The sequence below is a fragment of the Leptonychotes weddellii genome, chromosome 4 (genome assembly GCF_054177405.1).
Source record: "Leptonychotes weddellii isolate Sample4059 chromosome 4, ASM5417740v2, whole genome shotgun sequence".
NCBI classification, from domain to species: Eukaryota; Metazoa; Chordata; class Mammalia; order Carnivora; family Phocidae; genus Leptonychotes; species Leptonychotes weddellii.
Window position 1 is genome coordinate 106,072,629 of NC_138372.1, and position 26,889 is coordinate 106,099,517.

Consider the following 26,889-nt stretch of genomic DNA (forward strand, 5'->3'; position numbering starts at 1 on the left):
GATGCTCTAAATTGCTTATAACCCTCCCCTTCCTCCTCCTCTTCCTCCTTCTCCCATCCTCCTCTTTTTTCTTACATTTATTAAAGCAGGAATAATGACTCCACCTTAATGTGTGCTTGCACATCCTGTATTTTAGATGTGATGAGTTTTGTCACATTAAAGTACAAGACATAATGCTCTAACTAAATACGAAAATAAGCTCAAAGGAGATTTAGTAGAGACAATAATGAATCTTGTTTTTCTCAAAAGTTATTGAGTGTTTAATGTTAGCCCTGACATTTCAATGCTGAGTTCATCACAAATAGGTCCTTCTTCCTATGTTTATATGAAAAGATTATACACTGTCCTTCCTCATTTCAATGACAAAAGCCCAACATCCCAAATGGCCATTATTCTTTACTCTGTGTATAACTAGTATTAAGCATGGGTCTGTGTCTTGGACTTCCCTGTGTCTAAACCAAGCAAAGAAAGATTCAGGACCTGATTCCACAAAAGCAACCACTGAGAACAGTGAAGACCATTATTTCCTCACCCACTGCTGGCAGAGGTCAGCATCCCTGTGATTAGCCATGTCATAACATCATTGTATTACTGCTCCTTATGTGGGCAGATACTGAGCAAGAACTGAACACATCACATCACTGTAAAAATGAAAAAGTGCCACTTCTTTGTCCCAATTTAGCATAAAATCAGTGAAAACAATCTTTACAAATGACACTGCACTAAGAAACTGAAAGGAACTGTTATTACTCCGTAGGTATAGATTTAAACTGATGCTCTGACACCTTCAACTAGAACAAAAAATAGGACTATATCTTACTACTGCACTCCAGTTGTGAGCTCCTTTAACGCAATTTCAATTAAGGGATACAATGTTACTTAAAATAGTCTTAATTAGATGAAACTGACTATGGTACCATCTCCCAATGTCTGCAACAGTAGCCATGCTTTAAGTTCCAAGAGGTGAACACTGTTACTTTCAGCCTGCATGTTTCTGTCCGGTCTAAGAGCTACGCTGCTCTTTCAAAGGCTGACCTATATACAGCAACATGCCATCCGTTCTCCTGTTTGTATAAGAGATGCCTCGCACCGTTGCCATAACCAACATCATCCGCATTGTTCTCACTTTTCTCCCGCAATGGGCTATGTGAAAATGGAGGCCAGTTTGCATAGTGATGTGCTCATAACGTAATGTGCTCTTACAATAGAGCAATAGTAGATTAAACTGTTTCCAAAAAAATTCCTCCTCTGGAGTTTATTGACTGAAAAATGTAAGTAGCGTTTTGGCAATCTATAGAGCAGCAGCGGGAAAGTGTCAGCAGGGTAACACAACCTCCTTTTAGTTTAGAAAAGCTTCGGGAAGAGGATATTCATTTTGTGGATTAGGGTCTCTTCTAACATTGAAAAAAAGATCATTGGGAAAACTATAGGTACAACTGCATGATTCTGAAGCACATAAAGATACTGGTTCCACTGGGATTTAGCACACCAACTTGAACTACAAAAGTGTTGACAGATTTAAAATAAAGATAATTATTAATTTATGATCTTATCAACCTATTAAAAACAAATAACCTGACAAAGTGACTGTTTCTTGTAATAAACCACATATTCATTACACCTCTGAAAGACGCAAGGTTTACTTTGCTGTCTTGGCTCTTTTAGGGAAGTCTGATCCAACTTGTTTTTACTAAATGTAGATGCAGATTTCTTATTTCACCTCTTCCAAACTTCTGCCTATCTTCCATATCCCTGCAAATCCACTTGAGTCATTGCAAAAATGAATGCTAGTTGACTACATTCTAAGCAACTAAAATAGTGAAGCTGGATAGAAATTGTGTACCAGTGGTGATCATGACGGAGTAGAAAAAACTAGTGTCTGGGTTTTCTGGGGCCTACCAAACCTACTCAGTATATTTAATATAATCGGGGGATCAGTGACAAATATATTTGATAGACTGCTATACAGAGAAAGGCAGGGGAAGGCGTTCTTCGAGAAGCATTTCCATGAAGTCCCTTCCTACTATTGGAAGTATATCATGACTTTGCATCTTTAAAAATCCATTATTCCCTGGATAAGTTAAATAGAAGACTTGCAACTAGTCTATAGAAAGGGTGGCTAATTTGCATTTAAAAAGAACAGTTTGCTCCTCATACACGGGGGGACTTAAAAGGAACTTCAATGAGCTAGTAAAGAAATTCTGAAGACTTTCTAAATTAATTTATTCAATTCACAGCACAACCTACGAAAATTATTTAAAGCACTTAATTGGAAAATGATTTAATATATTGAAGTAATTCTTGATTTTCCAAAGCATTTAACTTTTAAATTAAATCTGACCCTACTATCACAAGAATGACAAGTGAAATGTGTATCCAAGTCATTACCTTCGTTTTGGAGCCTAAAATCACCGATAAATCTAATAAGATTTGTCCAGTTTCACTGCCAAAATGGTTCTGACTTTTTGGTACTGGTTACTACTCTGGAAGATGTGTTTACTATCCATGATAGGTCTGCTACTTTATTATTTTTGTTAGTATTAGTGCTATGAGCAAAACAGAATGTTACACACACAAAATACTTGCTTATAAAGGCAAAACAGATTTTAAAATAAAAGAACTATGCTACTAACAAATAATGAAACTTCATCACACAAACTTCTCTTGCCAAAGTTACCCGAGCTTTCCAACCTGTTCGGAGCTAAAGAGCTCCCTGTGCGATAAAAAGCCTTCCTGCCTTGCACAAGTCTATATTTCCTTCGTTTCAAACTTGCCTATCCATCATAGGCATACAGCACATCCCTTTTACTGAGCCTTACACTGTACACAACATCAAGGAGCTTCTGCCCGGAGTGATATCTGTGGTTCACTTAACTCACAGTTGTGTGTGTGTGTGTGTGTGTGTGTGTGTGTGTGTGTCCCGACTGACCAAGACTGAGCTGCGAGGGGGTGGCGTGGTGGGGACCCCGGGGGATGAGGATGCAGCGCGCTAAATACCTCTGTATCACGTAAAAAAAAAAAAAAAAAAAGCTGTTTGATGATGCCTCGCCACCAGGCAAATATTAGGAGTCCCAACGATTTATCCAGTGGAATTCACCGAGGGGCCGACAAGGAATTGCTTGCAGCGGATAAAGTATCAGGCAGGTTGAGCGCGAGCTGGGCGTCTAAACCACTCGCCCAGCGTCTCAGAGAACTCATTCCTCCCCGCCGACGTTCACCAGGCGGGACCGCGTACACACGTCCAATAAGCCCGAGGCGAGAACAGCCGTGGCCCTGCGGCTGCTCTCGGAGGCCAGTCCCCGAGCGTCCTCCCTCCCGGGGCCGAGAGTTGGAGAAGCACCCTCCCTTCGCACCCCCTAACTATTCTATCTATGGGACAAGCGGAGCTCAGCAGTAGCCCCGGCCGGCTCCCCCCGCCCCAACCCCCGTCCCGGGCCACCCGCCTGATCAGCCGCGCCCGGGTCCCGCGCGGCCTTGGCACCCGGGGTCACCGGGCTGGGGGTACAGCCCAGCATGGGACCCTGCTCCAGCCCCGTGCGGAGTGCTGGAGCTTCGGACGTAAACTCGTCGCGCTCGCCCGGCTTCTAACAAACTTGGAATTACCGCCGCCCCCCCAAAGCGGGAGTTGTCCCCCAAACCCCACTACCCCGCTGCACCCTGGCCCGCAGACCGGCGTCCGAACACCGGGCTCGGCCGCCCGAAAGGGTTTGGGAAAACAAAAGACTTGTGGAGCAATTGTCCCGGCGGGGGACGGAGGCGTCTCCCTGGTCCCTGCACCCCGACTCCCGGCTGCTCCCCTGGCAACTAATCCCGGTCAGGGAAGCGGTGCCACGAGTCCCCGCAGCCCGGGAGAGGGAGGGAGGGAGAAGGGGAAACTAGAAAATAAACTGACTTCTCTTACTCTTTGCCTCCGTTCCCGGACCCCAGACACACCCCCAAAGTATTCCGTGGTTTTCTCTTAAATTTTTTTAAACGCCCCCCGGCAAACCTAGTCAGGGAGCCTTAGTCGCGGACAGCAGGAAGGAAAGAATCCGAGCAAATCGTGTCACTTTCCGCACAATCGCGGTGTTTGGCAAACCCCCGGAGCTGCTGCACAGTATTTACTACCCAAGCGCACGCAGGGCTGTAGCGGGCTGCGAGCCGAGCGCGCCCGGGACCGGCCTCCGCCGACCGGCACCGGTAGCCGAGCCGGCCCGCCGCCGCCGCCGCCCCCCTCCCGGGATCAAGCAGCAAGAACACGGTGGAAACAAAAGCAGAGCGTTCACCTTGTTGCAATAGTAGGGGTCCAGGCAGGGAGAAGGTCCCAGACAGGGAGCGTCGGGCGCAGCGGCGGGCTGGGCTGGAGGTGGATAAAATCTTACGTCCATTTCACTCTCACATCAAGCAACTCCTTTTCTTTTCCTTTTTTTAAAAAAAGTGTTCAGCAAAACAAGCTTAGACGGAACAGAGAGAGGTGTCTGGACTCAGGAGTAAAAGAAACACCTTCCTTCCCTCACATCCGTTTGTGGTTTGTTTAAGAAGAAGAGGAGAAAAAAAAAAAAGAAAAAAAAAGAGGGGGGAAAAGCGCTCAACTCTCCCCCAAGCCGCGGCGCGCACCCGTCGGCGCCGAGCGCGCAGCCTGCTCCGCCGCCGCCTCCCGGCCCCGCCGCCGCCGCCGCCGCCGCCGGGCAGGTAACTTCATGCGCTCATTGTCCCCCCGCCCGCCGCCCCATCCCCGCCTCCCGCGCCCCTCGCCGCCCGGCACACGCGCTCGCGCTCGGGCTCTAGGTCCTGGGCGTTTTATTGGAGTCTCTGAGTTGCTCTGCTTTTAGTTTATTTTCTCCACCTTGGAGGCCTGGGATGTGGGGAGGAATGAAGAGGGGGACAGGGCGGGAGTGGGGGGTGAACGCCCCAAGCCGGGCGGCGTAGGGTGCGCGGCAGGACGCGGGGCTGCTCACGGCCCAATGGCTGCAAGCTCGGGGCTGGGGGCCGGGGGCCGGGGGCCGGAGGAGGGAGGAGCGGAGAAAGAGGAGGAGAGCGCTGCCGGGACCGGGCCGGGGCGGCGGAACCCCGCGGAGCCTCCGCTGTGCCCGAGCCGGGCTCCTCCCGGCCAGCGCCTCGCACACAAAGGGGCTGCGGAGCCCCACCACCGGCGGCCCCGGGGCACGGCGGGGAGCGCGCAGCAAGGGGGCGCTGTGGCGCACCCCGCCCCGCAGCCCCGCCCCCGGGCCCGCCCCGGCCCCACCCCGCTCCCACCGCCCCCTCCGCGGCGGTCCCCACCTCTTTCTCTGCGTCCGCCACCTCCCCTTTGGTGGCTCTCCCCGCTCGCATCTCTGCGTCCCCACCCCTACTCCCAGCCCCTGGTGGAGGCGGCTAGTCCACGCAGCGCCGGTCCTGGGGACCGGGAACCCGCAGGGAGCGTGAATCATCTGTGCGCTGTAGTGGGCTACTGGGCTAGGGACCCGAAGGGGTTGCAGGGTCTACCCCCTTCTGTCACTCGCTTCCGCCCCCAGCCCTCACCTTCCAATGATCTGTGGACCCACTGGAGGGTTCGCAAAGCTAAGGCAGCCCTAGAGACTCTAAAAAGACCACAGGGGTAAATCAAAGTGTAAATAGGGAAACAATCATCAACACACAAGATCAGGCTAGAGGGAAAACACGTGGGCTTGCTGGTTGCCCCTGATGGGATTCTTGTCTTTTTGTAATTGGAAGCCCAGTGATGCTCTTGGAGAGGCACGGAAGACCTGGAATCAGCCTCCCCATTTCTCTGGTCGGTAAGTGGGAGGAAGTCACTAATCATGTTTTCCCGCCTTACCTTTGAAACACAGAAACTTGCAACTTCGTTTTTTTCCAGATGGCTGGAAAAAAAAAAAAAAAATCCGCGTATTTTGGCTGTAGTCCAACAGATTTATCCCTGAGGCTCTGTCCTTGGTGGGAAGTCCAGGCAGGAGTGGGTGATACTTACCTTCCCAGGAGGAAGTAGCCTGCAGTAGGGCCCAAGACCCTGCAAAGGAGCCTGGAAGTACTTCATCCTTTCCACTTGTTTCTGGTGCTAAGGAGGGTACAAATAACATTCTGTCACCCCACGCAACTGTACAGTGCATGTTGATTGCCTACTGCTCTGTACAACTTTCTCACAGCTATGTTGTTTCCTCTGCAATTGAGAGCACCTGTCAGGTACAATCAGAGAGATCTGGAATAAAATCTGTGAAGAAAGTATAAGAAATGATAACATCATTGAGTGTCTATATGTGGCTTTTTAGGAACTTTTTACTAAGCATTGCTTTGTACTCCTTGCATCCTTTTTCTCTTAAACCATTGTTTTCTTTCTTCCCTTCATCATTTTTATAAGTTGCAAAAATCCAGCACTTTCCTTATCTCAAGATTGACATGGTGGAAATTATGTAGGGAGAGAGGGCAGTATGAAAAAAGAATTCCTCTCCACTGGATTCAGAAGAAACTCCATATTTACAGATCCTTTGAGGCATAAGATAAAATAAAAAATAGAAAATGTTTTCCTTCTTAATAAAGGTCTTTATAATAAAATTTAAATGTTTTGTGTTTTGTATTGTCAGTGTTCAAAATTCAGTTGTAGATGCTAAAATATGCTTATAGGTATTTCCACAATTAAAAAAAAACTTTTGAATTTAATTTAAATATTTCCAAGCTTAAATTTCTATCATCAATTGAGCATTTATTATCAACGTATTATATCATCTCAAAATTCAATTCTGAAAACTTCCTTAGAATCTGTAATTGATGTCTGTTTGAGGGCCCTATGAACATCAGGAAGATGAAAAGTTTCATTATCAACATTTTGACACCTAGGGAAGACAATGATGTCTATACTTTGTTCCCTAGGCCTACTACTTTGCTCTGTCTTGAGGAGAAGCCCAAATGCATGGGAACTGTGTGTCCCTCTACTTAATTTGGACCTGGTTTCTTCTGTGCGCAATCAGTAGAGTCAAAGTGGCATGTTTGTGCATGGTATGGTGTGAGGGGTGGGAATGTGAGCCACTCATACATGGAGAGTAGACCATGAAGGTTGACTTCATGGGTGGGGGGAGGGGGATGTGTGGGAATGAAAATGGAGTTAATGATCAATCATGCCTTCCTGATGAAGTCTCCATAAAAATCCCTGAAGTTCAAAATTCAGAAAGCTTCGGGGTTGGTTGACCACATGGAGGTCATGGAGAGTGGCTCCCTTGGAGAGAGCATGGAAGCTCCATGCTTTTTCCCACATACCTTACCCTATGTTTCCCTTCCATCCAGATGTTCATCTGTATCCTTTATCATATACTTTTATAATAAATGGGTAAACAGTAAGTAAACTGTTTTCCCTGAGTCTTGTGAGCCACTCTACTAAAATCATCAAACCCAAGGAGGGGGTCATGGGAACTTCTGATTGATAGCTGATCGGTCAGAAGCACAGTTAAAACCCTGGGCTTTCAATTGGCATCTCAAGTGGTTTTCTTGTTCTTGGGGCAGTGCCAGCAGTCTTGTGGGGTTGAGCCCTTAGCCTATGGGATCTGATGCTATCTCCAGGGAGATACTGTCAGAACTGAGTTAGACTGTAGGACACCCAGCTGGTGTGACAGAATTGCTTGAGTTTTTCCCAGCTCAGGTGGGAATGTGAACTCTTGGTTCAAAAAAAAGCTGTTAACCTCAATCACTCATACATGAAGAGTAGACCGTGAAGATCATCTCAGTGTGATCTGAAAAAAATATTCTCTTTATGATGTTCCACCCAAGGCCCATCACATATGGAAGGGGAGCAGTTCTCCCAAGAAAAACTTGGGGGAAGTTGAATAGCTAAACCAATGAGTAAATCTTGTTAATTTGGGAGATAAAAATAGTAGAGAGGCATTATATTATTTTTCACTTTATAGGACGTTCAACTCTACATCATGGCTAAGTTTACTAATTTATTTGTCCATCCATTCGCTCATATATTACTCAACAAAGACATATAAGCAGAGTAAAGCTCTATGCTATATATTATGTATAGGCCTACATGTAAGAACAAATTACTTAAAACAGTTTCTGTTTTAGATGTGTTCTAGTCTTCTAGAGCAGTATTTCCAACTTTGGTCAGTGGAGTCACCCTAGACGCTTTGAAAAATACTCATGCCTGGGCTTCTCCCCCACAGATTCTGTTTCAATCCATTTAGGGTAGGATCTGGGCATAGGAGTTTTTAAAAGCTGTCCAGTGGCTTATCACTTTCAAGAAAGATTGAGAACCAGTGGTCTAGGAGGAAAGATAAACATGGGCACAAAGGGAATGTTAAAAGCACAAAATTTTCGTGTGAATGAATTTCCTGGCTGGGTTGTTATTTTGTGTTGGCTCTCACAAGGGGACATAGAAGGTCACCACTCCAGGTCCCCATCATCTGCACTGCCTTTACAGAGACTTAGTGTGGCAATTGACTCAGTTACTCCAACGAAACGGGAATGAATTGCCGTAGAGACCCAAATTACAATTTGGTCATCTAAACTAGGAACTCTCATTACCAAAATGTGTGTGTCCATGAACAAAACATCTCCTTACTAGTATTGATGTAAGAGAATTGATGGCTATCCTTTCTGAAATGCATACTATGTCCTGGACCTAGTCATAATTTCTTTACATTTCATTTCACTTTCTTGTTTAGTTTTACAAGTTACATTGGAAACCCTAACCACTAATTACAAACCACACTTAGCATCTCATTTTGTTCCCTCAACACTACCCATCTTCATTTTAATTATAGTTTCATAATTGTTGTGTTTTCAAATTTGCGCTTGTTTCCATTGACCACATTTTATGTTTACCGATACTTTGTACTGTGGACGTAAGTCCTAAACCTTGTAGTAATGTCTCCAAACTACACACAGAATGTTCTGCATTAGGGACAATATCCTCTACACAGTCAATCCTATCCATGACTTATAAGAGTCTTATAAAAATCATTCAACAACAACAACAAAATGGCACTTCTTGAGGGGTATTTTTGGTTAGCTTTTGGAGTTAATTTTCTTTGAGGGTTAATAGTCCTCTCTATATTGACAATGGGGATGAAAGATCTTATAGAAGGATTTATTTTGAAATGCCAAATATTGAAAATCAAAGCATGCTGTATTTTATAACAAAATTAATATCAGTCCTTCACTGGCCTCCTCTTATTTAAGGGTGAGCTTTCCAGTAATAGCTGATACCTCAGTCTCTCTTGTAGAAGGAAACCTCATTCTTTTAAAATACCATACATTTGAACACCTCATATGGGCCACGTTGTATTATAAGCCATCTTGTTATGCATGTGTTTACAGGTTTGCCTTCCTAACAAGATTATGGTTGAAATAGGTATGTCTTTTTTTCCTTACTGCCTAATCAACGCTGAATCCTACCCATCTTCAAGGTTCTAGAAACATCATCAATAGTTTTGATAGGAACGTTTACATTTTCTCAATTTACCAGTTAGAATTTACTGTTGTCCAGAGGTTTGGTTTTTTTTTAAATAGTTTTCTAAAGTAATTTAAATGTAAAATAGAATGATATGCAATCCATAATATAATGCAGTGGGAGAACAGAGAGTACTGAAGTTTATTTCCTGGGGAGACTAGTGAGAAATGACTAGATTGTAAGTCTTTCAACCAGAAAATAAAGGATTTCAGAATGATGAGGAAAGTTTGAAGGAAATGATATAGGGTCCACAGATACCTCACATGGTACTAAATGACTCATAAAATGCAGTATTTTTTACATAATATGGGAAGGGGGCCAAAGCCTGCACATCTTACCATTGAGTGTGGGACAGTACTGTGATCTTTAACAATATACAACATTTGTGGCATAATAGCCATAATGGGACTCTTCAGCTATTTTACACAGCAATAATCCAGTCCTCTCTCATCAGGATAAACTGTGAGGACAAATCCTTTCAAAAGCAGAATTAGTTCCTTGGAAAAGAGCGAGGCCACAATTATCCCTTAAGTAGGAGCAGCTGCAACAGGGGATCGGCCTGGAGCGTGGCCGTGAAGTGTTTCTCCCAAGCAATTAAAGGGATTTTTTTAATGCAAACTAATATTCTATAAAAAGTCACTCGGAAGGTGAGTAGGTGTGGAACTGCTGAGATGAAAGGAACAGTCCTTTCGCTTTACCTGAGTTAATATTCCGGCTCTAGTAAATGCTATTTTGGTGAAAATGGACAATCACGGCTCACCCGTTCCCATGAATTGGAGCCCGAAAAGGACCCAGAGTAATACAAAGGAAAGATAATTCTGGCTTACTTGTACACTCTGTCTTATCTTGAACTGTGTCCATAACTCTGTTTTGTTATTGTTGGTTTTCAAAAAGACATGATGAGTCAACAGGAACACTTCAATTTAAACTGGGAAGGTATCACTTGGGTGGAAACATAAATATAACCCACAGGACTGAGGCCAGTCAGTACCTCGTCTAGAGTGAGACGAAAAGGGATGAGAACTTAGTTTTTTTACCACAGAGATGATTAAAGGATTGGGAAAATAAGACCTTTAAGAAAGATTAAAGGACCTGACTGGAGGGGGCATATTCAGAGGGGGCAATGTAATATCCTCAAATCATGTATCTCAAGAGTTCTTTGACAAACAATGAGAGAACACCTCCACTGAAGAAACAACGTAAGAAATTGGATGTAATACTAGAGCATTGAGGATTTAGTCACATAGGGAAAGAATTTTCCCCAGGGATCTTGAATGTATTGCCAAAGGAGAGTGTGGGCTCTCCATAGGACTGGGTGTTACATCTCTGCCCCCAATAAAAGTTTGTCAGGTCACATGACCCAAGCACCCAGGGACACCCCTCTTCTTGAAATACACCTTCCTTCTATATGATCAAGTGGGCAGAGGGTTCAAACTTAGCTCTAATTATCTAAAAGGTTTCTGTGCTCACAAATTTTGGATAGCATAAAATGAAGTTCATCCAGACAGGGACCCAAGACATCTCTTGCAGTTCTTTAGAGTCGAAAAATGCTTTCTTTTACATTAGATTTGTCCCTGTATATTTTCAAGAACTTTGGTAACAAAGAAAAACACCTGATCTTGCTGGCAAAATTTAAGACATGTTATAAAACTAGGAATTAAAATGTTTAAATTAAATATTAAATATTGAAACTTGGAGTTAACTCAGAGTTAAACTATTGGATACATTTTTAGAATGTTACTTTCGTAAAAGGATAATCTCACATGGTAAGGATGGCCTTATAGGACCATCTTGGAGCCAAAGATGAAAGAAAAGGAATCCTCCCTGCTTTATAATAGCGTGTTTTAATGTGTAGCCTTCAATTCACTAATTCAAAAATCATACATTTCGAAGACACCAAGAGACTCTTCAGCTCCCACTCAGGCTGATGGTTGCTACTGACTCCCCACTCATCCCATGAAATCTTCCAAGGCTGATTAGGTAAGTGATTTTGTACCCTTGCCCTGCCCAGTTTCCAGTACAGTTCCTGATCTCTGCCCTGATTAGGTACTCACTATTTCCTTCCACTACAAATCCACTTATGCTTGACCTTCATGTAATGCAATTACTTGACTATCCATGGATTGCTTTAATGTTTCCATTTTGTTCCTAATGGTGCTCCAATATGTCTGTCTGTATGAATGTGTTTGATGCTGATAAGTTCCTAGAAGGAAGAGATGAAATCTCTCTGAATAGGACTGATGGCCCCAAATATCATCAATTCCTTAAACAGTGCTCTTTGCAAGAAGACAACTTAACTTAGCTATTTCCCCTTTGTCTCCGAAGGAGTTAACTTAGGAAGCTACTGGAAAAAATTCAAGATATCATAATATGTAAACACTTCCACTCCACGGTGACAGGTTGGGAAGAGTTACAATAGTATTGCATTCTCTATGGTGCCTCAGCTGTATAATTAGGGTCTAATGCCATTTTTAATTAAGGACATCATTATTAAGGGCCCTCTATATGTTGGGTGTCTTACATAACAATATATGTTGGTGGTTGTTGCTCCTCTGCTCCCCACTCCCTTGGATGCTTTACTCATTTGTGTTTTCTGTGCAGCCTCTATAAGCATTTATAACCCCTAGAAGAGAAATTTACCAGAGAATGAATGGAGAGAATAGCATTTAATCGGAGGGAAGAGGATTAACAAAGTCAAAGAGGCTTTTAAAGACAAAGAAAAGTTTGGGAACAACCAGAACAAGAGAGATTGGTATTTGGGGCGGTTTTTGAGGTGCCAAGGTGGGGGTAGGGGAAGGACGGTGGGACAATGAGGAGACCCAGAGGGCGAGTTTAGATCGCCGAAACTGTTTGTCTGAGAGCTGGAACTTTATCTTGAAGATATTGAGGCGTCTTGAAGGACTTGACCCCAATACCTTTGTATTGTAATATTTTATGGACAATGAGATTTTCATGTAGTGTTTCCATTACAGTAAGGTTTTCAGAAGTAACCAGAGGAGTTTGTTACCAAAGGAGAAACCAGTTCCTCCTTTTTCTGAGTTATTAATCTGCCATTTTAGTAGCTATAGTATATAAATATGCCCAGGAAAATATTAAGCTGGACAGTGTGATCCTCTGTGATCTACATCTCTCTCCAGCCTCGTGTTTTCTCAACTTCAGAATACCTCACCTCTTTTCATACATTTGTCACTAGTATATCTTCTTTGATGCAGAGCCTGCTAAAAGCTTTTGCCTTTGTAAGATCAGGTTGGTTGTCCACTTATTGCTGAGTATATTCTGGATGTAAGTCCTTTATCAGAGTCTATAAAAAAAAAGTAGTAAGTAAGTTTAGATAGGTTGCAGGATACCAGATCAGTATGAATTAATTCTATTTCTTTATGCAAGCAACAAACAATTGGACATTTTTTAAAAAAGATTTTATTATTTGAGAGAGAGAGACAGAGCACGAATGTGGGAGGGGCAAAAGGAGAGGGACAGCAGACTCCCTGATGAGTGGGGAGCTCAGGGCTTAATCCCAGGAGCCTGAGATCATGACCTCAGCCAAAGTCAGACACTTAACTGACTGAGCCACCCAAGCACCCCAACAGTTGGACGTTTTAAAAAATTATTTATAATAACATCAAAAATATGAAATTCTTAGGCATAAATCCCACAAAATATATAAAACCTGTGCACTAAAAATTCCAAAAACAATGCTGACTGAAATTAAAGCAGACCTAAAGAAATGGAGAGCTATACCAAGTTCATTGTATGAAGGCTTTAATATAATTAAGATATCATCTGTTCAAAATAATCTATAGATTCAATGAAATCCCAATAAAAGTTTTAGGTTTTTTTTCTTTCATTGAAAATAAGAAGCTTACTTTAACATTTTTATGGAAATACAAAGGACCAAAACAATTTTGGAAAAGAATAAAGTTGGAAAAAATTCGTACAACTTGTTTTAAGACTTACAGTAAAGCTACAATAATGAAGACCACATGATATTGGCATAAGGATAGGCATATAAATCAATTGAACAAAAGAGAAGTCTGAAATAGACCCATAAATACATAGTTAATTGATTTTCAACAAAAGTGACAAGGTAATTCAATGGGAAAATGATTGTTTTTCAACAAATTCTGTTGGAACAATTAGATACCCTAATGCAAAAATAAACTCTTACTTCACACCATATACAAAAGCTAACTCTAAACAGAGCATAGACTTAAATTTAAGAGCTAAAACTATAAAAATAATACAAGAAAATATAGAATAAAATCACGACTTGGATTACACAAAGCTTCTTTAGGACACAAAATGCAATTTGATAAATTGAATTGTAGAAAAATTAAAACTTTGCTTTTCAGAAGTCATTGTTAATGAAATGAAAATGTATTCCACACGCTGGGAGAAAATGACAAATTACTTGTAACCCTTATGTTTTTAATATTCCTCTGACTTTGCTCCTGCTGTTTCCTCTGCCCAGCATCCCCTTCGCCTTGGTATCTATCTGCACGCAGAGGTTCTATTTCTCTTTTAGATTCAGATCAGGCATCGAATCGTTATTTTCTTCAGGACAGTCTTGCAGACTCTCCAACTGGCACATTCCAGACTGGTCAAAACATCTATCACACTCTACCTTCCTGGTCAATTTACATGTCTGTTTTCTATAATAAATAATTAGCTCCTTGAGGTCTAAGACAATATTTGTTATGCTTTGTTAGGTTCTTGGCCAACTTTTCCATGCCCTGAACCCCTTTCCCCCAACAAAATAAATTTTGACATTGCCCTCCCTCCAGATACAGCTCTATCACCTCTCACTCTATTATTACTAAACTTCTTAAAAGATTCCCGATCTCTTCTTCTTCACCCTCCCATTTATTCTTCAACCCACAGCAATCTGGATTTCTGTTTCTGAAATATTTTCTATTGAAACTGTCCTTTCTAAGACTCCCATTGAATGTATACCAGACCGTTTCACTGGGCACAGTTTATTTCTCACATTACTTGACTTTCTTGGAGCTTTATAAATTGGTTCCTTGTTAGACTGTGAAGTCTTTAAGTGAAGGGATCCTGCCTTATATTTGTCTTTGTAGATAGACAACTGGGGAGCTTCTACATGAAGAGAACAAAGAGGTAAAGAGAGCAGCATGACAAGAAACAGAAATAAGAGAAACCAAGGGAACATGGAATCCTAGATTCCAAGGAGGAATGTTCTCCAGGAGGGAATGGTAGACATTCACCTGTTTTCTCATTCAATCAATCATCCACACAACAAATACCACACTTGAGAGTGCTTACTCATTGCCAGACACAGTGCTGGGTTCCAAGTCCACAAAAGCTTTTCTATACCCTCTCCTGGATGATTATCTCCTTCCATAACTCCAACTACAACTTATTTTCTAATCCCTGTCAAATCTATGTCCCTTTTCTATTTTCTGACACCCAGGTGCCTATTTCTAACCGTCTACCAGCTATATCTGGCTGTATTTCTCCAGTCTACTGGAACTCATAGTATACACATTAATCTCGGGGCACCCAGGTGACTGGGTCAGTTAAGTGTCTGCCTGCAGCTCAGATCATGATCCTAGGGTCCTAGGATTGAGCCCTGAGTCAGAGTCCGGCTCCCTGCTCCCCAGCTCCCTCTGCCCCTCCCCCCCACTCATGCTCTCCCTCTCAAATAAATAAATAAAATCGTAAATAAGTACACACATAAATTTTGATAAATGCAATACACATATAAATAATTTTCTCCTGGAATGCTTATCTCATTTAATAGTTACACTCAATCCCATAGTTAACAATAGGTCTCATCCTTTGTCATTTCTTACCTGGACTATTGCTTTTACCAAGTCTGTTACCGATTCTCCTTACCTACAATTCAGCATCTACACACCCACCATGACTGTCAACCTAGCAGATACTTGGGAGCACACCATTGCCCCACTTAAATGCCTCCAAGAGCCTTTCTGTTACCCAAACACATCAAACCATTTGCTCTCCAGCAATTAGCTGCTTGTGCTTGTCTTAATTTCAAGCATTAGCACCTACTGTTCCCTCAGTCTAGAAAGAACATGCTCACTACCACATATTCACATGATAGCTCCTATTACCTTCAAGACTCAAATCAAATATTCCTTCAGTCAAGCTGTGCTAAGCCCACCTCCTCCACCAAGGCACATTGTGTAGCCCTTCATTACTGTGCTGTAATGATGATTTGTTCATAAGCTCTTCTCCCATTCTAGATTATATCTCAATCACCCTTTTACTTCTAACATCTGCTTTAAAGACAAGCACAAAAAGCTCGTTTTGAAAGGGCAAGTTTTTTTCTGATTTTGATGTAACCAGCTTCTATTAGGTGTTATTTGGGAATAGTGTCATATATTTTATAGTGAATACAGTAGTTTAAAAAAAGATTCAGCCACTTCCTTAAGCAGTGGTTTATCTCTCCCTCAGAGAAAACCAGAATGAGTTTTTTAATAAAATGATTGAAAAGGTACACTGAATCTTCAATTTAATTATTTCAATTCCTGCAAAAAAAAGGTCTTTCAGAGAGGCTGCCTCTTGGTAAAATGTGATAAAGTTCCAACACATTCTTAAAAATTGTAAATTAATTTATAAATTTCCATTCAAAGTTTAATCTGCTATTTTCCACATAAAAAAACTCATAATGTTGCTTCCTATTGATTCAGTATCTTTGCATCTAGAGTTTAAGCCAATATTTCATCTCTTTCTAGAAGCTTCCAGAGGCACTTGGTGCATATCAGTGAATGTTGCCCATTTTTATTGCTTTTGGAGTTAAGTAAGGACTCTGCACCCAGCATTCCAGATCTTTAATATATTAAATTCTAGTCTTAATTCTCTCAGTGTCTGTGTATCTACCAGAGCAGATCAGTTCATATTCTTTCAGCATGCCCTGTCTTTTTCTAGCTTCTACAAGGCCCAGCCCTGCCTTCCACTTCCTCCTGCCACCATTACTACCCTCCTTTCTTCCTGAAATTCCTCCTGGTCCTTCCTACCCGATCTGGGCTTTCCCCATTCTCCTTCCCTGAACAATTATTAGTGATTCTTTCATTCTTTCTTGGGACTTCTTGCATTTCACCTTGTGCTACAATTATGTGTGTGTGTGTGTGTGTGTGTGTGTGTATGTGATCCTATTATTCTCTCTTCTCAACAAGCTGTTGGGGCAGTCCTCCCATGTCCTGTTCATTTCTGAGGCTCTGCAATGCCAAGCACAATTTCTGAAACATAACAAGTACTCGGTAATTATTTGTTTAGTTGAATTGAGTTCAAATAAATTTAAACAGCTTTCTCTTCACTGTGTGTTGACAAAATAATTCTAACAAGTTCATAATCACAGGAAGCGGTAGAGCCAGGATTTGAACACAGCAGTTTACAGCACTTTAAATCCCAGGACTTTGTTGCCTCTCCAATAAACAGAATATGCACTGCAAGGTTATTGGTCCAGCTATATAGTTTAGCTCTAACCACTAAAACCTAAAAATTGTCCTAATAAGACTGAATGTTTCCTGCTTAACAGTGTGTGAAAAAAAAAAAAAGATTTTATTCTTTCTGTGACATTAGTTTCAAAGAGTGGGAGCATATGCCTTTTAAAGAGTATTCCTTTAATACATTTATTATGACCTCATCATCTGTTGTCTATCTGAATTTTTTTTCAGGATCTATAAGATACGGATGTAGAGACACAGAGAGGTAATGACATTTACTGTATACTATTGGATAGAGCATCCCTGACTTGAAGACCTAGACTCCTGAGCACTCATCAATAGCTCCAAGGTGGCAAAGGTGGGTTTAAAGCCAAGGATGTGGGGTTTGTAATAGACCTGGCTTAGAACTCAGTGGTTTATTCTGGATCTTTGGGCTTCAAGAAGTTGGAAGAAGTAAGGGAGCTGCAAAACATCTTTTTCATCTCAGTGTTGGGAATTGAAAATCCAAAAAGGGAGTCTGAACACTAACACTAACTTAATCTGTCCCCACATAAAGTAACTGCTTGTTCTAATTGAAAGCACTGTTGTATTCAATTTTAGAACCCGAGGAAGAACTGGCTGAAGCGATGAGATGGCACTGAATGTCCTTCTGCATTTGGGGATACATTTGAATTCTTTTTCTTTCATGGCTGGGCTCTTTCTGGGGAACAGGAGTGGGAGAAAGTCTCTTTCTGCAATGTCCTTTAACAGCTGTGTCAAAATTCTCCTGAGCTGCCTGCAATTCTTCCATCTTTGCAGTTGAGTTGACTCTTCCCATGTGAGTTTCAAAGCCATGGGCAGTTCCCCACCATCTTCTTGGCTGAAACCTCCTTGTCACTGCAGCAGCCCCTCTGTTAAGAATATCTCAAATAGGTATTCTACTTCACAGGCAGTGTAAAATTTCCTTTCTAAAATATTTTCTAAAATATTTTGAGAATGTGAGGTTCTGGCAGGATATAGAGGCTACAAATCAGATTAAATAATTCCCACTGCCAAGTGATCAGACAGAAAAAGAATTGTACAGAAAGGAAAACTCCCAACCTCGTTGGCCGTTGCCTTTGTTGGCTGCCTTCTGAGGGGTCCAGTTCCAATGGTCATAAAGTGCTAGCTCCGTGGCTATTTGGAGGGATGTTGGCCTCCCGCTCCAGGCCAAGAAAGATCACACCAACACAACTTCAGCAAGTAAGTGTGCCCTTATATTTGGTCTATGGGCACCGAAGAATATGTAGATCTAAGGTTTCATTTATCTAGATAATTAAATAAGCCTGGAAGAATATATTAAAGAAAATTTCTTTTTACTCCCTCTTTTTTAGATGACACTATTTGGCTTTGCTCTCCTTACCTTGAAACTACCCCAATGCAAGCAACAATTTCTGCCAAGGAAGTAGAAAAAAAATGCTTCTATACTCTTGGCTAGTGTGTGCTTGCTGGTGGGGGAGACCACAGTGTGGGGATTACAAACCCTTGTTCTGGGATCCGCCATCTTGGGTCTACATACAAGTTGTGCTATCTGCCAGACTTTGGGGAGTGGATCCATTTTTTTTTTTTTAAGATTTTATTTATTTATTTGACACAGAGAGAGAGACAATGAGAGAGGGAACACAACAGGGGGAGTGGGAGAGGGAGTAGCAGGCTTCCCGGAGAGCAGGGAGCCCGATGCGGGGCTCGATCCCAGGACGCTGGTATCATGACCTGAGCCGAAAGCAGACACTTAACAACTGAGCCACCCAGGCGCCCCTGGATCCATATTTTGATGCTCAGTTTCCCTATCTGTACGACAAGGATGCTAATAAGAAGACAAAATATGCTTTCTGGTAGGCAGATTGACAAAGACTGTAAGATAATACTTCTCGTATGTATCGCGTCCTTAGCGTAGGCATGGGTTTAAATTCCTTATATGTATTATCCCACTTGATTTATTACCCCATGAGGCAGGCTCTGTTATTAATCCCAGTTCATCAGAGAGGAACTTGGGACACAGAAAGGTAAAGGCACCATGTAGGGAAGTCCCAAAGTAAGAAAGTGCTAGCCAGGATTCCAGCTCAGTCACAGCGCCTCTGCACATGCATGCACCCTCCTTTACTCTGCGAACTGCTTTCTCATAGTCATGGCCAAATGTGACTCAGGGTGCCTCCAGAGCACACGGACATGTGTTCACTTAATACCGTGAGTGCTCCTGAGCTGTACCAACAAGGCCCAGGGAGTCGTTCAGAATTGGTTAGAGACCCAAGTTCATCACTTGCGTGGGGTGGAGGTGGAGCCCTGATGTCATCCACCCCCCCACCACCACCTTGCTGAGCCTGCTCTTTTCTGACCTTTCCCTAGAAACCTAAAGGGCAGATCCGTTCTCTTTCCCGCTTTTTCTTGCCTACTATTTCCACACCTCACCCCTCCCTACCTTGCTACTCTTAAACATCATCAACCAAACAAATAAAGGAATACTCTTGAGGCTGCTATTTCAGACTCTGTGGCCAGGAGCCTTTAATAAACAGGTCTTGGGTACTAGTTAGACATGCTCTTTTGGCTCACCTCATGTTTCAAGATGCTCCATGAATGCTCTCTTTGTAAAGTCTTTCTTCACCTTCTTGCTCCAGCTTGAGTGTTTGTTCTTTCATGATGTCTTGCATAGGCTGCTATGTATTCTGCATATTTATGTACCTGCCTCAACTAACCGAGAGACTATAATCCTCCTGAGGACAGAGATTCTGACTTGCTTATCATGCTATATCCCGCAACAACTAGCATAGTGTCTAACGAATAGAAGCTCATGAAGAAACAGAAAAATGTAAAGCCTCTATAAATCAAAGCGTTCCCATAACCCAAGTCAAAATACCAATGGCAGATCTGGAGAAAAATCTTCACATTTTATGCAACAAAGTGTTGCTATCCATAACATACAGATGTCTTCGCATTAGAAATAAAGGGAACAAAATGATCTTGAAAATAGATAAATGGCACAAATAGTGAATTTACAGAAGCAAATAGTAACATGTGAAAAAAAATTCTAATTCTCACTAGAAACTGAGAAAGTGTAAATGAAAATCACTGCTTTTTAAAAAAAATATAGGCAAAAACTTAAAAAGATTTATTTGCAGCCAAAAAAGAAAGTGGGGTGGGGGGGAGGTTTATGTACAAAGGGGAATGTGAAGGAGTTTGAAAGCATATAATTTATGTGCAGTTATGTCGGGTGTATTTGTCTCCTACGGCTGCCATAACAAAGTACCACAGCCTGGATGGCTTAAACAGCAGAAGTTTATTTTCTCCCAATTCTGGAGACTAGAAATCTGAAATCAAGGTGTCAGCAGGATTGGCTTCTTCTTCGGCCTCCCTCCTTGGCTCATAAATGCCTCTTTCTTCCTGTGTCTGCAGGTGGCCTTCCCTCTATACATGTCTTTGTCCTAATTTCCCCTTCTTATAAGGGCACCAATCATATTGCATTAGGGCCCACCCTAATGACCTCATTTTACCTTAATTACCCCTTTAAGGGCTCTATCTCCAAAAATAGTCACATTTTGAGATGCTTTAAAATTTCAACATGAAAAATGTTAAATTTGGGGGGGGACACAGTTCAGCCCCTAACATGTAGATATGTAACAGATATAAACAGATAGATACTTGATAAATAGATGCGTGTTTCAGAAACAAACTAGAATAAACTCTAAAATGCTAACAGTGTTTACCTGTAGGGTTGGGATGGGATGGAGAAGGAGCATTTGCTTCTTTTTATGATTTTAAAAGTTCTGGCATTATGCAAGATTTGTTCCTTTTTGAGTTTTTCAGGATTTTTGAATAATAATAATAATAGTAATATTATAATAATAATAAAAAATAGAAATATCACATACAGAAAATATATCATCAGAGACACAAGCTGACCAGATGTTCATCGGTACTGTTCCTAGCCCTGAGCACATAAGAAAACTACATTTCCCGGCTTCCCTTGTACTTCGATTGAGGCTATGAGACTGAGTTTTGGCCAAAGAATTATCAGTGAAAGAAAATAAGAAACTCCAAGCCTTGGCCTTAATTTATTTCCTTATCTCTTTATCCTAACACTCTCTTCTTGGCATCTTGTTGAATGCAGAGGATCTGGTGAAGGAATTCAAAGGCCACTCTCTGAGGTGGCAGAGGCACGTGGTGGAAGGAAGGAGCTGAGGTTCCTTAGTAACCCTGTGGTAGAGAGCTATTCAAGATGGCTGCCTGACCCATATCTGGCTTTCTGTGTGTTAAGTGGCCGTACTTTGGGGTTCTTTGTTCCAACAACTGGCATTAATTACTTTGACACATATATTACAAAAACTAGTCCTTTTCTGTAAAGTAAATGTATTCCAGTAAAATAAAAGATATATCCACCCTTTGAACCAGAAATCACTCTAATAGGAAACAAACTTTTATTACTAGAATCCTGAGTATACAAAGATGCGCTTGTAGAGATATGCTTGCGATAGGAAAAAAAGTCAAGTATATTTTCACCTATAGGGAAATGCTTAAATGATGATACACTGATTTATTAAACCTTATAGAGACATTAAAGGACGGATCTAACTAGATATATATTGACCCAGAAGATGCTTATCAATAATGTTATTTACATAACAGACTTGGAGGTAAATATAGCATGATTTGTTATTATTAAAATTACATCATAGGATGTGATAAACTTAAGGAAAAATTGGGAGGAATAATGTATGCAACTTTATTGTAGACAATTGTTATCTTTTTAGTAGATGAATTTCAAAAATAGCTCAAATTCTTCTCTTTTCTTTTATCCATACTCTTTGAAACACAACTTTTCAGGTTTTCCCATGAGGAGGTGCCGTCCATTTCCCTATTCCTTAAGTCTGAATTAATACTGGAATTTGCTTTGGACACTAGAAAATGGAAGAGACTATATTATGCTGGTTTGAGAGGCCTTGCACACACCTATTCTTTTGTTTTGTTTTTAGCTGTGCTTCCACCATTAAAGCAAGCTCAAGCTAGCATACTGAAGAGACCTGCCAAGATCAGCAAAGCTGACTACAGATGGACAAGCGAACCCAGCTGAGAACAGAGCATTGCCTGGCCACCCTGTGGATTCTTCCCTCTTTTTTCTTTCTCTCCCTTCCTCCCTTTCTTCTTTCTTTTCTTTCTCTTTTTCTTTTTAAAAAATATTTATTTATTTATTTATTTATTTATTTGAGAGAGAGAGAGAACGTAAGGGGGGGAGGGGCAGAGGGAGAGGGAGAGAAAGAATCTTAAGCAGGCTCCACACCCAGCGCAGAGCCTGACATGGGGCTTGAGATCATGACCTAAGCTGAAATCAAGAGTCGGATGCTTATCCGACTGAGCCACCCAGGTGCTCCTCTTTCCCTTTTTCAATAAAGATACAGTTTTCTTTAATATTGCCTAAATGATGTACTCAATAGCCCATCACATCTACCAGGATTAGGCCTGCAGCAATGGAGATTAGGCAAAGCATTTCTTAGTTCTGGCAACCTACAATGCAAACAGACCCTTCATGAAGCCAGTGCACCCAGAAAATAGTGTAAAAATTTTCATAATAAAACAAAAATTAGTCTCTCAATAAAGGAGCTGCTTGATACACAATCTACTATTTTCCTGCATTAGATTTTACCTAGTTGTATTATTTAAAACAGAAATATATATATTTCTCTTTTGTCCTCTGGTGTAAATGAGATGCATGCACATGTTTTTATTCTTGCCTGCAGCATTCATGGTCAACCGACCCTCTGTCTCTGGATATCAAGGGAATGAAGAGATGTAAAGCTTTTTATCTGGGATTTAAAGGAACATTCTGGTGAGGATATCACAAACTTTCATCGAGATGGCCATATTTTCACATGAGAGGCCTTCACTAAGAAATTGTTATGGATAATAATGCAATGAAAAGGCAAATGACTGTTCCAAGGGATATTTCACATGGAAAGAATATTTTTAGAAGGAAAGAGTTAATTTCCTAAGAATGTGATTTATAAAACTAAGAGAAAAGCCAATGGTTTTACTATCATTGTATTAAATTGTAATAGTTTGTTAAATAATATCTCAGAATTCCTTTAGGTGACAATTAGCAGATCCCTTCCCGGAGATCATGGAAACAAGCGGTGGGTTTGAGCAAGATGTTGGTATAGAAAATAGATGTGTTGAATGGATCCAAAATACCCCTGGGGTAGAAGAACAATATTAGCTGTAAAATAGCCAAATTAAAAATCATTTAAAGTCAGATTTCAATATGGTATTTTCCTTTTCAATAGAAATCATGAAATTATATTAAGGCTCATTTTGATTATTCAAAACAGTGAAATAAGGATCTTTGCTTTTGGACAGCCGTGGGTTTGCTGAGCAGAAGCCTTCATTTGCCGCTACATTTCCTTGCATCATTACATAATTGTTCCCTTGTATGCCAGTTATTCCTTGGATATTGAAGTATGCTGGGCTGGTGAGCTAATCCTTAGTTATAACACAGCGTTATGCTTAGAGGAAGATGCACAAATATTTTGAGTGAAGAATAAAGCTTCAAACGGGATAATTAAAATCACCTGATACTCTTACAAGGGAATTGGTTAAACATATAGTGCATTCGGTTAATGTCTAATCTCACGAGTAATCAGGAAATGCACATTAAATCACCGAAGAGACAGCACTTTTCACCTATCACACACTGCAGTGAATTGTAAATTGCTACAACCTTTCTAGAAAGCAATTTGGCAAAATCCATCAAGAGCCCTAAAAGAGTTCATACCCTTTGTCAGGATAATAACCCATCCAAGAATCTATTCTAAGGAAATAATCAAGGATACAAAGATTTTTATACAAGGACATGATTTGTGGCTCTGTTTATAGCTGTAAAAATATTAAGATTTCTGGAATCTTAATATCTGAAAATAGAAATTAGCTAAATTATCTACATTTCTCTGATTAAATGCTGTGGTGCCAATATAATCACATGCTTGCGGAACACACAATGAATGACATGCAAAAAGGTTCAATAAGTCTTATATTGTGTGTGTGTGTGTGTATGTGTGCATGCATGTGTGTTAGAGAGAAAGAGAGAGAGTAGGGAAGGGAAGGAGGAAGGAAGTAGGGAAGGAAGAGAGAGCGTAATGTTTAGAAAACTTCTGGTATAACTAAAAAAAAGTGGATCTGTATAATATACACGAGCAAAAATATTTTTGTAAGGGTGTTAATTTTTTTAAAAGATTTATTTATTTATTTTAGAGAGAGAGAGTGGGAGGAGGGGCAGAGGAGAAGGGAGAGAGAGAAGCCAAGCAGACTCCCCACAGAGTGTGATCCCATGACCCATGAGATCATGACCTGAGCTGAAACCAAGAGTCTGATGCTTAACCGACTGAACCACCCAGGCACCCCATGAACAAAAATATTTTTAATGCATGTGGAGCAAGAATTAAGTTTTGCTATACTGGAATTAAAATTAAAAGATGATAAAATTACAGAAAAAATTAAATTTTGCAGAAAGGATAAGAAAGGGAGAAAATATGTAGTAAGTAAGCACAAGCATTAATGTTCCATTTGGGAGTAGCTTTGAATGGATTGGTAAGTCCTGTGTGTAGGGGGTAGGAAATAAACCACAGGACTGAACAGGGCTAAAAGTCAAGTTGGAGAAATTCACCTACAAAGAATTGCTAACAGGCTCTCCAGCCTCCCAGCCCCATCATAGATAGCAAAAACACTCCCTAGAGAGATGGTGGGTGTATGTGTCTTATCTTTGACTCTGAGTAAAGGAGAAAAAGAATGAGAAAAAAAAAAAAACAACTTCTTAGAGAAAGGGTGTAAACTGTGCTTTACACTTACTTGGGGTGAGGCCTGATTTTACATTGTAAGCTGGGTGTCCAAACTCTCAAGATAGAAACTTAGTTGAAGTGTAATATGTTGGTAATGACCTCAGAGCTCTATGGTTTTTTTTGGCTTTCTCTTCATCCTACTGATGAGGGAGGGTTTCCTGCCTTAGGGATATGAGGATGGTCCAACACAGGGCACTCAACACTGGACAGGGAAGAGGGACAGCAATTTATTAATCATATATACTCATGGCCTGGGGGAAGAGGATAGTTCATACAGGGTCACACTGTTGCACTTGCAAACAGAATGAAAAGCAAGGGCTATGAGAATCAATCTCTTTAGTATTAAGAGGTTAGGGTGACTCCTGATTCCTGTGGGAGGAAGTGATTGGCTTGTTTGCATAATTATGTAGCCTGGCAGGAAACTAAAACTTACTATTTAGGGATAAGCAGGCACTTTGCATTGTCTCCATGATAAGTAGGGTTGTTTGGCTAGGGGACCTTATCCAAAGGAGTAGAAGAAGGAAGAAAAGTTGTGCTTAGGCCATTTGAGGCCCTCCAGTTTTCAGATGCCGAGGCATCACATAATACTGAATCTTAATCTCAGGCCTTAACCAAACCCAGTGGATGCAAAAGCAAATCCTCTCTGGAGAAATGCAGTTAATTAATCACAGGGAATTCCCTTGTCATTCTAGGGGAAGAATTCTAGGAAGTATCTCTGGACATAGGAGAAACCAAGCTATCTGAATGAAAATTATACTAAACAAAAAACTAAAGAATCAGATATTTAATCACCAGATGTTAGAATTATCTGATAAAAAATAAAGCAATATGTTTAACATGTCTTTTAAAAAAAGGTAGTATAAAAGTGTGACTAAAAAAAAGAGACTCCAAAATCCTAGAGATTAGATAAATAAAATAGTACTCTAGAAATGAAATTAGAAACTGAAAGAACTGATCAAAGGGTAAATTAGAAATAGTTGTAGAAAGAATTAGCAAACTGGAAAAACTATCTGAAAAATAAGACATTAAGAGACTTGTATGATAGAACGAAACACTCCAATAAAGTCCAGTCAATGTTGCAAGATATAACAGAAAGAATGAGGAAGCAGGAATTTTTAAATGTATAAATGTTGAAAGATAATGAATCTTAGAATCAGGAAGTTCAATGAGTCACAAGCAAGAAAAAAAAAAAGATTAAAACAAACAAAGAAAAAGTGTTCAACACAAGCCAGACAGAAATCTAAACAATTTATATATCAACTGTTTATCCTTACAACATGTGAGCTAATTGAGAAACAGAAAACTTAAATAATATGCCCAAGTTTCCATAATTGGGAAATTATAGGAGCAATTTGGGTCCTGAGTTCATGCTCTTGCCACTATATGTAATGCCTCTTAAAGAGATGCCCAGGTAAGTACATCATAATGACATGACAAAACACCAAAAGCAATGAGGTCTTAAAAACAATCAGAGGAAAAAGCCAGATAACTTACAAAGGAAAGTCAATTAAACAGATAACTGGCTTCCTTCTCAACTCAAAAGACATAGAGTAGCTGACTGGATAAAAAACAAGATCCATCTATATATTGTCTATAAGAGACACACTTTAGATGTTAGGTTGCACATAGACTAAAAGTGAAAGGATGGAAAAAGATATTCCATGCAAATGGAAACCAAAAGAAAGCTGGAGTAGTTATCCCCTTCAGACAAAATAGATTTTATTTTATTTTTTTATTAACATAATGTATTATTTGTTTCAGGGTTACAGGTCTGTGATTCATCAGTCTTTTTTTTTTTAAGATTTTATTTATTTATTTGACAGAGAGGGACACAGTGAGAGAGGGAACACAAGCAGGGGGAGAGGGAGAGGGAGAAGCAGGCTCCCCGCTGAGCAGGGAGCCTGATGCAGGGCTCGATCCTAGGACCCGGAGATCATGACCTGAGCTGAAGGCAGATGCTTAACGACTGAACCACCCAGGCACCCATGTGATTCGTCAGTCTTACACAGTTCACAGCACTCACCATAGCACATACCCTCCCCAATGTCCATCACCCAACCACCCCATCACTCCCACGGCCCTCCACTCTGGCAACCCTCAGTTTGTTTCCTGTGATTACTCCAGTTTCATCTTGTTTCCTTTTTTCCTCTCTTCCCCTATGATCCTGGTTTGTTTCTTAAATTCCACATAGAGTGAGATGATA

General features: G+C 41.0%; 1 protein-coding gene and 1 long non-coding RNA gene across 4 annotated transcripts in view; one reads left to right on the top strand and one right to left on the bottom strand.

The window, feature by feature from the left end:
* Positions 1–4,643, bottom strand: part of TOX (thymocyte selection associated high mobility group box) — a 297,279-nt gene extending 292,636 nt beyond the window's left edge. For both annotated transcript variants that reach the window (XM_081816028.1, XM_081816027.1), the window contains exon 1: positions 4,266–4,643. In XM_081816028.1, coding sequence (XP_081672154.1) covers positions 4,266–4,367 — 102 coding nt within the window. In that variant the 5' untranslated portion in view covers positions 4,368–4,643. The remainder of the gene's footprint in view (positions 1–4,265) is intronic.
* LOC115936625 (uncharacterized) lies at positions 4,512–23,509 on the top strand. Of its 2 annotated transcripts, none has more exons than XR_014144180.1 (4): positions 4,512–4,671; positions 11,312–11,398; positions 17,080–17,206; positions 21,834–23,508. It is a non-coding gene; the product is annotated as an uncharacterized LOC115936625 (long non-coding RNA). The 2 variants fall into 2 exon arrangements; XR_014144181.1 differs by lacking the exon at positions 4,512–4,671 and adding an exon at positions 5,228–5,753 and having other exon boundaries at positions 21,834–23,509.
* The last annotated feature ends 3,380 nt before the right edge of the window (positions 23,510–26,889 follow it).